The 15,272-nt window shown below is 41.0% G+C and overlaps 1 protein-coding gene across 1 annotated transcript in view; it reads right to left on the bottom strand.

The window, feature by feature from the left end:
• HMCN1 (hemicentin 1) overlaps positions 1 to 15,272 on the bottom strand; it is a 202,959-nt gene that overhangs the window by 169,475 nt on the left and 18,212 nt on the right. The window contains exon 2 of the mRNA XM_075157015.1: positions 684 to 754. Coding sequence (XP_075013116.1) covers positions 684 to 754 — 71 coding nt within the window. The remainder of the gene's footprint in view (positions 1 to 683; positions 755 to 15,272) is intronic.

The raw sequence follows: 15,272 nt of genomic DNA, 5'->3' as shown, positions 1-15,272 counted from the left end.
TTTTCTTTCAGCAAGGATAACTCCATTCCAATACTTCTCTTTCCTTCGATCACCCAATCCAGATGTCATTTGTGGTTCGTTCTCACCCAGGGAAACTCCACCAAGGGAGACACACTGGTGTGCTTGCTCAAAAACTGCCACTTGTCTCCTGAGCACAGCTGAGGCAATTCACAGGGTTTGCATAAGAGAAAAGTACCCCAGTCAACCTGATGCTTTTGAATCGGTAAGTGCTACCTAAGGCACGGCAGTGAAGGCAGCACCTAAGTCGTACTTGATGGGTCTTACAGTCCCTTTTGTACGTAAATTAGTTAAAGCTAATGAAGGGTTTTCATGGGAAGCAAGTTCCAGAACACAGTAAAACAGTTCATAAAAGTGTCTGTGAACAAATGGCAGGGCTAATTAAAATGCAAAATAAATGTTAGCATTATCTAACTATTCTTTCCTGTGTTATTGAACTGAGTGCCCGTACAATGATGTAAACTAAGACAAAGTAATTAATCCTAACCATGAATTAAGATGACCAGAGAACAGGAAGATGACAGTTTGTGCAGGTAAAGTGACAGAGATAAATGGCCTACATCCTGACGAAGCATTGTAGCAGAAACATCAACATGAGAGGAAAGATTAGAGGGAGGAAAAAGGGCCTTTGCTAGAACCACACAGAACACGAACAAGTTACTCACCTGAACATAAAGTTCCCTGAGCTCAAACTGAAATTTCTTGGGATCTGTGGTTATCGTCACTGGACCAATTTCTAGGATGAAAGAAATTGGAAAATATGAGGAAAACACAAAGTTATCAAAAGATGACTTCAAGTGAAGAGCTGTTTCAGATTCATAAAAATCTGGTAGTAAAAAAAACAAACTAAAAGCATTTAACAGAAAGGAATAATTGCGAATGATATACCCAGCACTGAAATCTATGATTCCAAATCTAGTAACTCCAATATCATTCCACTATTACCAATTTCTAGGTTCCTTAAACATTTATAGGCACATAAAACATTCTATGTTGTGTTTCTTTCACATTTGATTTTGACCAATCATTTAATTGCTCTTAGTAATCAGAAGGGAACAAAAATCCCAAAAACAGATGTGGCTGCACCACAAAATAACGTATTTTTCCAGAAACAATTGTATAGGTAAACGTGAAGGAGAGGCCTCTCTGAACAGAATACACATACTACCTTCACTGACTGATGTTAAAAAAAAAAAAAAGGCACCACATCTTTTGCCTGAAGGAGTATATACCATCTACTGGAAAAGCCCGGTGTGAGCCCAGTGTCCAACCTCAGCGTATCTAGCAGCAGTTGCCAGGAAGAACTGAAGCAGAATCAGCTTTATTCGTGGTGTTTGCCATGTCTTTGTATACTGAGAAACAACAGGACATCAAATTGAAGTCGACTGGGCTGCGGACTGGGGTGTGTGAGTAACAGCAGCACGTATTTGAGCATTTCCCAATCACACTGTACCACAAGCCTCCCTCTGCCCCTTCCTAATTGGTATCAAATGTGATTCTAACCAGCTGTTTTCCTACAGCTGTGATTTCCTGACAGTTTACCCTAATCTGTCCTGGCACTCATGCACTTCATTCTTTCCCTGTCCTGGGCAGGCATTCCTGCCCCCCTCCTTGTGCCAGTAATGGCATTCATCTAGCTCAGCAAGCTGGTTCAGGGTGCTAGCCAAAAAGAAATAAATAAATAGACAGACACCAAAAGGAAAAAAGTGAATAGATTTCTGCTAGTTTAGTGCCTCAAACCACTCATAAAGAGATCAGCTGAGTACCAGCATACAAAATGGGGTACAATTATGGAGTCAGGGTGAAAGAAAAGACAAAACTGCAGTGGTGCCAATTTAATACAGCTGTAGCTTACATGGAAGCACTGCCTCAAACAGCCATACAGCGCCTTCCAAGCTCTATAAGAGTTAATATGTACTTATCTTTCATATAATTTAAACATTTTTCTTTTTTAAACAGTCCAAAGTTTTATTTCACTGGAGTTTCAACAACAGCCATCACTAAAGTCTACTATAATCACACAGGCGTTTGCTTGGGGGGCTTTATTTATGAGTGTCTTTTGCTAAGCGTAGGTTTTAATTTGTTTGAAAGTCACCCAAGAGATCACACAAAACTTTTCTTAGAATATTAAACTGTCTTAAGGGTGGGGTTTTTTTATGGCTTTGATTTGAGCCATTTATCCGTGAACGTTATTTACTAAAATGCTACACTATCACCAAAAGAGCCATTATAAGGACTCACCATTCCTGCACATACTTCATCCTGCCATGCTCCCGCTCCTACCACTCCACCTGGTACCATCCTCCTTTGGGTATTCTTTAGAGCAAACGCCTGTAATAAAGCTATCTCCAAATTGTTTTGCTTCAAATCTATCCCCTGCCAACCATTGTTCTAAAGCATATAATAGAACGCGTTTTATGCATATAGTAAAACCACTAGCTCCATTATTCCCTGTCAGTTGAGGGATTACATTTTTCAACTCTAGAGCAGTAAATCCTTTGGAAAGGCTTTCTTTCCCTATAAAATAAAGATCTGAAAAGCAACGTTACTTCAGCTAAGCTAAAACAGCACATCCAGTTCAGATCGGATGAGAATTTTGCCTTGTTTCTCCGCAGGCAGCAAGGACTTGCTCCAGCGGCGTGTGCGGATGCCAAGCCCGAGCCCCTGCCAGCATGCCGCAGGATCACGCCAAGGCTCTGGCTGCCCTCTGGCGTGAGCTCAGTAAAGAGCAGATCTCTGAAATGGCACCTAGACTAGAGGTTAGAAAGGGAGGATGGGCTAGTCAGCATCAAGTAGAGAGTCATCTGCTGTCAGGACAGAACCGAGAACTCCACGGGAGCCGTGCAGAGGGCGGATCTCCCCAGCCAATTCTGCAACCAAGGCCGGAGTTCACCAGCTTCCCCTGAGGTCAAGCAAGGCCCCAGAAAGGAGTGAATAGGATCTTCACTTCTTCAGTAATAACGACCTCCTCTAAGGGACAAACAGCAGCAACATGAATGACACCGACGCTCCCAGTGTCAGACAGCAACCATGTCTCTCTACGTCAGCTCCGATTGAGGGACGTCAGGAATACTTCCAATTGTAAGCAATGATGCTAGTACTTCATGTAAACCTACAGCTACAGTCAGTTTGCCTAAACTAATCAATTACTGATGCAGAAGGCATCTGGAATGGCAATGGCCATCCAACACTGAGCTGGCATTGCTTCCCCCATCCGCATGATCTGCTCTTCTCTCGGTTGTATGAAGGTTCTTCAGTACTCTTCACACATAGCTTACAAGCCCATCATTCTAGGTCTAAATGGCAATGTGATGATTCTCACCATCCGAATGCTCACCAACTTGTACCAAAAACCCAGCATCTACTGTCTTTCACATGCTGTCGTGCCACCAGCTTATGTGACCTGCTTGCCAAAAAAGCTGAAACGGCCTTCACCAAGTTCGTTTTCTTTTATCCTCATTCTGCTACCTCAAAGTGCAACCCAAGCAAGACTGTTTCATCAGTGCAAGTAGACACAGGCCTTCAAAGCATTCAGAACAGCTAAAAGAGAAGACATTACCAGAAGTGCTTTACGTTTACTTGCCAGCTAGGAACTACTTCCAAAAAGGACTTTGGGAAAGAATGGCAAGTTCTTTCACAAAGCACCACAGAAAGTTCTTACAGAAGGTTAAATTACTGATACGGTAAGAACTTCAAAAACTGTGAAGTCTAAATCAAGTTGCCAACATCAATCTGGACGTGGCTCTGTAGAACAAACGCACAGAGGCAGGTCTGCGACACCAATGCCTGTGCAATGCTAAACTACAGCACTGTTAAAGAATTGTAAGATCAAAGTGCTAAGAACAGTTCTCCATCATGAAGATGCTAACTGTGAAGCATGAGTTCAGGTAAAGCTTCTGAAGGAACTTAAAGGGTTTAACAGTTTTACAGTGGCACACTGTACAAGTTCACCTCATGTAAGAGCTTTCATTTAAACACTGCTGAAAAGCTTCGTAGCATTAAACTAAGGTAAGACATCGAAAAAGTCAAGTTGAAAGAAAATAGTAAACATTGTAAAAAGAAAGAGACCAATGTATCAGTACTCAAAATAATTTTTGGTGTCTGAGAAAAGCAGTGAAGGCACAGCTTTGTCTTTTGTGCATCTTTAATGGTACGCATATAGCCAGTCAACTCACAGGTCTAATTGCACGTTTATCCACATCCAAAATTGCCTGAAGTCTCAATAACTGCAGAAGTCAAGCACACAAGTCAGGCGTTCCTCCAATCAAGCATAGTTACAAATGTGTCATTCTAAATACAGAGTATTTCCTCAGAAACTAGATCCTGCAAACACGCCAAGTAAAGCAGAAGAAAAACCCTTTTTTTTTTTTTAAAACTTCATTAGTTCTTTCGGCAAAGATCAACACATGAAATATTCTAACAGAATATGTCCGTTCTGATGTTGAAATACGAATCCATTTCTAGGCACCGATATTGGAACATTCGGGACCAGTGTGTCATGGAGGTCTCCCCATTGCTCATTACTCCAAAGCCGTCCCCCGTCCTCTAGAAGTGATTGTGTGAAAGGTGAAAAACCCGGTAAGACACAGCAAGATAGTGTCTGTCTTAGGCAGCAACTAAACTCTCTTGTCTCAAAAGTACAACGTAAATGCCAGTTCTTTCCGACTGACTTGGTGATCCAAGACGTAATATTGCAAACACACGTAAAACGGGTAACACAGGAAAGGAAACATTTTAAGGGAATGGTTGCACATTACTGAACAAAGCCTGGACTTCCTAAGCTGAAATCACAAAACTCGACGTAACCACTATGGTGTTAGAGCTCGTACCTAAGCAACTAAACAAATATGACAACATAAAGCTGAGTATCAGTCCATTCGACACAGATTAAGAGGCTTGGTTTTTATCAAATTTGCCCCAGAAAGGAAGTATCATCTCCTTTGTAAATAAGCAGAGAAGTCCCTAGTAACCTGAGAGACTGGCCATTCTGAAAGGCCCCGGTGTTTTTCCATGACTTTCTGCCACATCTCAGATGGCTGCGTGTTTATATACAAGCTGAACAGCAAGCACATTGGGAAAACCACAAATTACCCAATGACACACAATCACACATAATTACTGCTGAGGGTGATTACAAATTTGGCACTCCCTTAATCCTGACCACATAAGACATCTGCACCAAATATCTGTTTTGGACAGCTGATTGTTTTAGGAGAATCTAGTGGAGGAATATGGAAGCCATTTACCTACCTCTCATCAACTCAGAACACTGAATTTGTTTGTTCTGGAACAAAAAAAAAGCTCTAATTGATACTTGGTAGCTAAAGGAATTTCAGCAGAGATGCTAAGTGCTGGGGAGTGCTCTCACCCACAGAATTCCTTCTTCTAACTCACAGCAAGGACATTTCCTTGATGCAAAATATACCCAAGATACAAAAAAAAAAAAACAAACCCCACACCATAAAAAAAACACACCCCAAAAACTACCACACCTTTGGATACTTCCAAAGAACAAATAAACTTCAGAACTAGTACACTACAAATAAAAAAAAAGACAAACAAAAAAAACCCCACACAACAGCAACAAAACCATGATATTTTAATAACAAATGTAATTACAACAGCCTTTTACTACATTCCTGTTTCGCTACACACAATGATGTGTCATCTCAATTCTACTAGTTTATTGGTACAATGTCAGTCGTGCAGACTTTTACCAGGGCTGCAACTTTGCAATAGAGTGAAGTGTAGCCCTCTGCAGCCTAGAACTGAACAGATCAAAGTATATTTAGTTATTTCTTGATTATGTAGTATAAAGCTCAAGAAATATAGTTTCCCCCACCTTACAGCACAAAAAATACCTGAGTGGCAATTATCTCCCACATTCTTTTTTATTTATAGAGCGGACAGACAAGTTTAGCACTAGGGTCTGAAAAATAAGGATTTGTACTCAGTAAAATATGCATGTTTTTTAAAATGCATACTTTGACAAATGAAATGTGTACTATGAAGACTTTGATATCCCCATGACAAATCATTTTCAGAGCTGCAGTATACATAAGATCACTACACCTTCATCAGAAAGTTGCATTTACAAAGCAATCACTGTTTTCACCATTCACTGTACATTAAGTATTCTGATTCAAGTGAAGTAGTATGAATAAAAATTTACAGATCAAATTATACAGATGAGTTATTTGAATCTTCAGGCTGTCACATAGATGTCTTATTTTCACACCATCTTGGGAGATTCTGGGATCTGGGATCATTGAAAATACACGTATGGCACAGGGCTGGGGGTGGAGGGAAAAAGGGAAGATTTTAGACTATGGGATTTGGAATTAGGTAACCCAGGGGAAACAACCTAGCATACATTTCTAACGTATGTCAAGACTTACCTCTTCACATGTATGTATGATGGTGGGGGAAAAAAAAAAAAAGAAAAAAGTCATACGCTGGGCATGGTTACATACATTCATCTCATGAGTAATGCCGGTTTAAGCAGTTCCCATCTTGCTTTTCCATCTGAGTGCTGCTTCCTAGCTGTAGCAATTTTGACCCTTTTTGAGATCAGAAGACTAATATAGGTTTCATATGGGCAGGTAGGAGTATGTATGTATGTTTTATTTATTTACTTATTATATAAATAAGTTTTTGTATCAGATCTGTCTTCCAGTCTTGTTTCCTGTACACTCTCAAGCACCCGTACCAGCGCAAGTGAAGAGATGATAAAGGATTGGGAATGATCAGCTGGGACAGCTAAGATGCCTAGGTCAGGATTGCTGCCAGAAGAAAATAGTGCACAATTATTCTGTAAGAGCTGTTTACTAACAGTGCTGAGCATTGAACTTTATCTGATTTAATGCCCTCTCCTCAAGCTTCCTTCTCTGTGTCCAATTCATTGTAAAGCCCTGCTTATAATTCTTCTGAAGACCTTTAGGAGTAGCTACCTGCCAAGGATTAAGAAAATAAGAATAATGATAGAGTTACTCTTAACCAGCCTCCAGCCAGCTGTCTGTCCTAAGGGCACATAAGCAGAAACCTTTGATTTCCTAACAGCAAACGGGGTCCTCCACATCAGCACTTTACCCCACTACAGATCACTCCTGAGCTGCCATCAAAAATATTTCACAGCGTGCTCTCTTGTCCTTTCCAACACCAGAGTATGATGCCACAGGTATAACTAAATAAAAGAAAAATACTTTTAATTGCCATCTCTCAAATTGTAGTGAGCATTTTTATTCCTCAAACAGCTGACAAATACACATGCACAGAACCAGAAAACTTTTTTACCATTATGTTTTAACCATTAATGCAACTAAAATGCTGCTCCAGTTTTAACTGATTATAAATTTCTACAGTAGACTACCAAACCCGAGCAGCTGACTTTGAAAATAAAACTAGGTAAGTATTACTAACCACCACCTAGAAAAGAAAACAAACTTAAAGCCCTCTCTTCATGCTCTGAAGTGAAGGACACCCTCAACTGCCACTAAAGATGATGGGAGCTGTGTGGATAAACACCTTGCTGAATTTTTCCAGAAGCACAACCAGCGTTGGAGATGCTGCCTACCGTCACAAGTCCCCCAAGGCTAACACATACCCCACTGGAAAGACCCTCCCAATGGACTCGGGGAGCACTGGAGCAAGCCAAGATGCTTAGCACTAGAACATGTAATAAGCTATTTAAAGTTTCTTCCTAAATGATATTCCCTCATGACTTGGTTGCTTTTAGCTTTCAGACTCTAACCTGGGTATAATTAAACTTTTTAAAGAGCCCAAGAACTGCAGTGAGCAACTTTTACCAGATTCTTAACCAGACAGCAAAAAGCCAAACAAACCCAGCAAGCTCACATGTTTCCTTAATGCAGTCACTTTTTTTTTTTTAAAATAGTTTTTCAGCCGCATGACTTATGACTATTAACTTTAATATGCAAACTTCAGCTTAAGACAACAACTGACTGGAAGGAGTCAGACTGCACACGGAGTTTTTCTTTAGTCGGCTATTCAAATAGTCCATGCAAACTGCAAAGCACTGCTAAGGTGCCTAACACAGCATTAGTGGAGTATTATGAAGCTCCATCCTCACGGGTGGCGAAGGTCATCACCCTTGTACATCGAATTCTTCACTCGTCTTCTCAGGGCACTGGCCGAAGCTTGGATGAAACTTAGAGACCAAAAATTTAACAGAAGTTTTACTAAAAATGTGCCTTAGTAAGTGGCTTATTTGTATTGTTATAACACTTATGGGCCTCTTATTTATAGATGTCTCTTTTTTTTAAAAGGAAAATAACAGTGGTAAAAAGAGGGCATTATATATGTTTACATTTCTTGGAAGAGAAAAGCCAGCCTGGAGACTTACAGTGGATAAAATCTAATATTATCATCTTTCGTCTACTGCAATCAGCACTAAGTTTAGCTTATGGGCCTCAAATGCAGTTGTCTAAAAGTTATTAACCAAATGCAGTAACAAATAATAAAAATCAGGTGCTGATTTGCCCAGCACAGTAACAACTAGCACGCTGTTAATTCTTCTTTCTAAGAACTACAGTCATAAACCACAGGATGTGCAGAGTAACCTCTTCTACCCAGAGACCTTTAAAATAAATCTAGGTTTGCTACAAATTCTCTCTTAAACGGGTGATGCACAAGACAGCCTTCGAGCCTGGCACCACATCACACTCATTGTGGAACCACTGATAGAAAATCTACTCCCTTAGGCTGGAAATAAGAAAAAGCAAGCCTGAATTACATAGGTCTACAGGTTGATTTTTGTTCTGAGAAAATAATTTACTTGAACATCCCCTCTGGTTCCACTAGTAAGTCAGAAGATTTTGTCTATGGCTGGTGCACAAATGAGAGGCAAAGAGACCAGAAAACTTGACGCCATGCAGTTAAAATGTAAAAGTAATGCCAGTGGCTATTAAATGTCCCAGATGTAAGAAGACTGACACAACACAAGTTTTTTTTCCGCTTTCTGGGGACAAACAGACATACAGAATCCTGGCATCTGCAGGACACCCACCTTCCTCCTCCCTTCCCCTGGTTCTTCCAACAGCCCTGGAGGTCTGTTCTCATCAGGGGGCCAGCAGCCATCATTTCTGAAATGTCTTCGGCTGCCTGTAGCCGGCTCTCAATGGCTGGTTGCCCAAATCACAAAAAGCACAGCCACAGCTGGCAACTCGGCTGACAGTCCCTAAGAGAGGCCAAAGGACTGAAAGGGCCATGGAGATTACGCGAGTCTCTAACAACTAGGTGCTCCCCTACATTCAACCTTGAGCCACCCCAGTGAACTAAGTACGTACAGAACTGCTGCCCATGCTCTTATGCGTCTCTTCTGTGCACAGGATTTCGGTTTTACGCTTGTCAGTCCAGTACTGCCAAGAGTACAGAAGTTCATATTGCTTCTTTTCTAAGACAGCTAAGCACCAGCAGACACAAGGAAAAAAAAAAGCATCTGTTGACGCTATACAGCATGCAAGCTTTGACTGACTAATTCACGTCCCTCAGTCTACAGTAAAGAACAAACAGCTGATAAGAACTACAACCACAGCTCCTTACTGTACAGCATGGGAGCAGCAATCAGTTCCTGGAGCTGGCCCGCGCTCTCAGCTCAGATTGAACATCTGAAAAGGTCATCAGATCACTTTCTGTTTTTGTTTATTTCCCCTTGTTAACAACAATCTGAACTGAGTAAAATCCAGTTCGTAATGCTCTTTAAATTCTTTCTCCAGACTGAACTCCAGTTCAGTCCAGGTCTATTTCTGTCTCATCTCTCGGTCTGTGTATTTTGGCAACGCTCCTTCAACACTTGTAACAGTGCTGGATAAAGAACTTACACTAAAGAATAGGGCAGGAATGAATGTAACTACAAATTTTACAGTGCTGTTTTGTGATTAATAGCTTTAACATGTTGAAGTCAAATAAAATACTATTTCAAACTCCATTTTAAATTCAAAATTTATACTTGATATTGCAATACAAAATGAACTTATTTACTGCAACATCCAGCAAAGATTCATTCTGAGCTGCTGCCCACACTGCTGGCCGCGCTGCTGCCAGCCGGGAATAGCCGAGCTCCACCGTCGGGAGCCTCCTGGCACTGCAGGTTACTGCAAGCTCGCCTGTAAGGCTCCTTCTCTTTCTTCACTGAACTCTGGTTCCCACCGTGTCCCCAGATGTATCTCACCATAAGAGGGGTCCATAGGCCGACTGGCAAAAAAAAAAAATCACAGCTTCCTTTATTTTTCCAGAATAGATGAATCCAATTACAAAGTCTAATTAAAAGCTTCTGCTGCTTGGGAGATTATATTCACAGATTACTTCCTTCAAAGAGACTCGGAAGATCCTTGGAGAGGGCCACCGTACTCAAGCCAAGTCAGCTTTTTGATCACGAGACATAATCAAAACTGAAAAAGCAACTGGCGCTTTCCTGCTGAAACTGCAGCCACGTTGCTTTCATGAAGGATATGAAATTACTGATGTACTCGGCACCCACATCTACATAAAAACAGCCCGCGTAAGCAAATAAAGTTTCCAACAGCAACTTGAGCATCCTGAGATCAGGGCAATGTATTGCTCAGTCCATGATGATGATAAATACACTACATTCACGCTACGTAGCATATCGCGATATCCCAAGGCAGGAACAGTACTTAACGTATGTAATTACTACCCAGTTAGTAATAAACCAGGAGTCAACGTTTTCTTGAAGGAGCCATTCTCCTTAACAAGCTTTATGGAGAACACAGCACTAATCAGTCGGTGCTTAAAACTGTCAAGAGACCACGGAAACAAGGACTTTCCAGAATAAGTTATCATATTAGTCCTTTGCTGTTCTTTAACAGGCTTATGTTCTTGTAATGCCCTCACATGGTAAAAGATAGGGTTTTTTTAAAAATCATAGATGGAATATGGTGTATCATATTTAAATGGGTCTGTTGGGGTTTCTTTGACAAGAGGGAGTTAAATGACCTGGGACAAAACAGAACAGTACAACTGTTAGGTACAAAGCTCATACACAGTGTGGTAAGTTTTAGGGGTTTTGCCTCCATAGAAGGATAAGGGAAACACAAAAAAAAGTAAAGACTGAGCTAAAATTCCTTCAGATGCCAGGCACAATCCTTGAAAAGTTATTTAAATAAATTTTGCTCCGAAAATTATCAGCAAACCACATAATGAGTCAATTAGCCCTGAACAAAGAGAAAAGATCATGAGACTCTAACCACAGACCTACCTACACTTGGATAATTAAAGCACAACTAAATAAATTTTCCTTAGTTTTCATACCAAGCCACCTGTCTCTCAAAAGAACACGAAGAAAAAAAAGATTTCTTTTCGAAAATTCTAGAATAAAACCAAGCTTCTACAGGATGACAACTTGTGTGTGTGCATGTATACACACATACATATATGTGCGTGAACATCATCATTTCAATACTATAAAATGCTGTGTGATGTATCCAGTTGCCATCTTTGAGAATGGAGATTTCCAAGCGTAACAAAAATAAAGTAATCTGAGACCAGCTGCTAGGAAAGAAGTCTTGTCACATTCAGTACAAAACTCCTAGTATTCTGCATATGAGCTTACTCTGTACCAAAAACTTTCTTTTTTTTTTCTTTTTAGTATTAAAAATGCATCTGCTTTCTTTTTAAGTCAATGACAGAGTTTTTATTGATTTCAATTAGAAGAGGCCCCAGCTCTCCTCCAAGTATTACACTATAAAATGAATTGCTGAAGAATTACCAGTGTAAAACCATTAGAAACCCAAACCGTTTCCTTTTAGCCATTATAACTGTAAATTCAAATCCCCATGCATCATTCTAAATAAATGTCCACTTCACAGAACTAATCCATATGCAGCTGACAGAGCATGGAATTTTATGGCAGATAACATTGTATGCAAGGATTATTCACTCTGACAACACCCAGTTGTGAATATTACCCCCAGGGCTCTAATGATAGTTCAATGTTGCCTCAAATACCACTGTGAATAAAGAAGCATCAATTAATTTGTTAAGTTAAAGTGTCTACTTAAAGATGTTAGAAGAAGGTCAGTTACCGGGGTATGAGGTTAAAGTGAACTTTTAGTCCTTTTAAAAAATCTATTATTAACATGAACAGTGAAGACTTTGTAAATAGTTAATTTTCTATTTCTACTTAACAGATGCTTTTCTTGCTCCTGGTGAGGCTCTGTTTGATAGGTTGGACCAGATGATCTTTCGAGGTCCCTTCCAACCTGGGCTGTTGTAGAATTCTATTGTATAAGAAAAAGCAATGGGAAAAAGCTGCAGAAAACATGACGGCAAAATTGCATATCTGACAGAGCCAATCTGGGCAGAAGAGAATACTGAAACATTTTAGTTCTATTTGAAAAAAAAAAAAAAAAAAAGTGGTTTAGATTTAAATGTCAATTTAAAAAGAAAGATATAGCAAGTTCTTCATGGCCAGATAAGACTCAAAACCTTCATTACAGCACTGTTTACTCTGGTGACGGGAGAGTCAGCTGGAAGCAGCTCTCTCCCACCCCTTAAGTTTTGCCTGTGTCATTTGTAATTGTGTAATTCTCTAAAAGGCACCAACAAAAACATTTTTAAGCAGCAGAAATCATTCAGTAAAGGATAAAGTTATTGCAGAACTATAGGGAACCACGCCTGAGAAACTCAAATGGCCACCACAACCCCAAGGAGAGAGGAAAGGAGTCACATGGCCAGGCTGAGGAGTTTCTCCAAGGCTGCCAGAATAGCTTGGCGGTGACAATGGTCTGCTGTGTCTCCGTCCTTTCTGTGCTCCAAACCAGAGAAAATGCCTTGCGGTGTGGCTTCTGGTTCTTCCCAGCTCTCTCCCTGGAACAGCAGCATGCAAATGCCTCCGTGGCAGTGGTGCACGGAGGAGGACCAGCCACACAGTCAACTCTCCGAACTGCCACACTGCAGTCCCCGTACGTTTAGCTGCTGGGAGTCATTTAACAACCACAAGGGAAGTAACAAAATGTTCTTCTCCCCGCTCTGTAACATTGCGCTTACTTCATCCTTTGAATCTGGGGGAAGAATCAAAAACCAGAACTTGTCCCCACAGTAGTCACGCAATTAATCCCTGAGAATATTTGTTAAATAAATCCTGTTGCGCAGAAGTCTCCAATTCTGACTGTGCTGCCAAGGATTTGGCTGCATGCCAGACATGTTTACAGAATCTGCAAATTCACTGACCCTATGTAAGCTCCATGGTACGTAAACAATCCCCTAATTCATGTCTGAGCATCATTTCTGCTGACAGTCACTTGGTGTATAAAATTGAGATCTCAGACAGCCATCAAAACACCTTATAATATAACAACATAATTTTAAAAATAATTGAGAAAAGACTAGAAGAGATCCAAAGCTGGAAGAGAGTGGTGCACTTGTTCAGAAAGCACCGATTTCAGCTTGCCTCTCCAGCTGTGAAACAGCAGCTCTGGGGTTTCACCACCAACAGCTCAGCCGTGCAGGCAGAGCAAATCGCCCAGGGAACTGGAGGCAGCAGCTAGTGAGCCTTGGCAGTGTGAGCTAGCTCCACTCAGGAGCCAGCATACTCAAAAGTTCATCAGCCACTTTCTTCCTCGTCCTTCAGACTCTGCCTAAAATCTCTTGGGCACGAGAAGTTTTTCAAGTAGATGATGCTGCCCTACTAGGCTGAAGGATGTTGCTGGCATCTCCACAGAAAAGATACAAACACAAGGATTTCATAAATTGTATGGATTAAAGCCGAATAGACTATCAATGTTTGGACTCTAGTGCAAAAAAATAAACAGGCTCTCAGCTTTACCTGTTACCCCTTCCCACCCTCTGAGCAGGTAAAGCAAGAGCCTTTGCTAACCACAACGGTGCAATGTCTTCACTCCCTGGGTGAGCAGCTACCAACTCGAGGAGGCAGCCAGACCTGCAGGTTTGGCTCAGGATAAACTCAGAACTAAGCCACCAGAAGTGTTCTACAAGAAACTAGTTTTACGGCCACGAAGCGCAGCTGACAAAAACAACACAGATACGTCTGGGTTACGGGGCCTGGCCCTGCCGCTTGGCCTGCAGTAGTGCCCAGATGCCACCTGAAGTCCCAGAAGTGGCGTCTGTTTCCTTTTCACCGGCAGCTCACTTACAACTACCCGCCTTTTTGCCAACTCTTCCACACAAGCAATAACTCCAGGCAGCTCATTACAGCAAGATCCACGAGAGCTTAACTGGGTAGCTACTAATCCATCTGGATTTACCCACGCTTACCCACACGCCACAGTTCAGCGCGGCTGGCTGCGGTTAGCAGCGTCGGCAGGAGCAGAATCACGTTCTGCGCAGATTTCTGCCGCCCCTTTGCAAGGGCTCATTGCCCTGGCACCGACCGCAGGGAGGATGACATTACGTATCCGAATGTGCGGTGGGATGCCTGAGCAGAGCAGGAGGTTAATGGCTATAGGAAAGCTGTTTCATGGCTTTGGAAGAAGAAAAAGGAAAATCATGAGAATATTTCTGCTCTTGATGCAGGTTTGAGTGTTCAGTAGTTTTTAGGAAGCTGTGGAAGAGAGGGAAACATTAAATATTATCTGTGGATATAAAATTCCACTGAGTTTTACTAGTGTAAAAATGCAAGCACGCTCCAAACTAATTCAAAAAGCAGATGTGAAGAGGGAGGGAGGAGGAAAAAAAGATGAGAACATGAACTTTTTTACCCTAAAGAAATAGTCTTTTTCATTTCACATAAGGGTAACTTAAATCGGTTAAACAGGAATACATTATGTAGAAACCTCGTTTCCTGTTTGCTGATATTTTAATTTTGTTCGAAATAATGCCACTATTTATGTTTAGACAGAAGTTAGCTTAGACTAACTCATTTGCCTTGATCCCTGTATTTCCCAATTTCACCTTCTGTCTGGCCTAGTCCAACAAGACTGGAATGTACTCAGCTGACTACTGCAAAAACATGGAACTCTCACATGCAAATAAAGTAATCAATCGCTCAATAATTACCAAAGTTACTCTTAAAAAATTACTAAATTTTAAAAAAGGATGCATTTACCATGATTATTGTTTTCAATAAATTGTTCGGCCTGTTTATACAGCACTGAGCACAAAGCTTTCTTCTTTGGAGAATTTGGATTTGTAGCCTTGAAGCCATCAAGCCCCAAAAATCAATGCTACAACCTGAACTGTAGTCTCTGTGTAGGTCAGTCAAAAGCATATTTTCTTCCAGACACAATGCAGACCCTGAAAAACATGCACTCTCTGAA

Source organism: Calonectris borealis, chromosome 8, assembly GCF_964195595.1.
Source record: "Calonectris borealis chromosome 8, bCalBor7.hap1.2, whole genome shotgun sequence".
In the NCBI taxonomy this organism is placed as follows: domain Eukaryota; kingdom Metazoa; phylum Chordata; class Aves; order Procellariiformes; family Procellariidae; genus Calonectris; species Calonectris borealis.
This window is presented reverse-complemented; position numbering and strand designations above follow the sequence as displayed.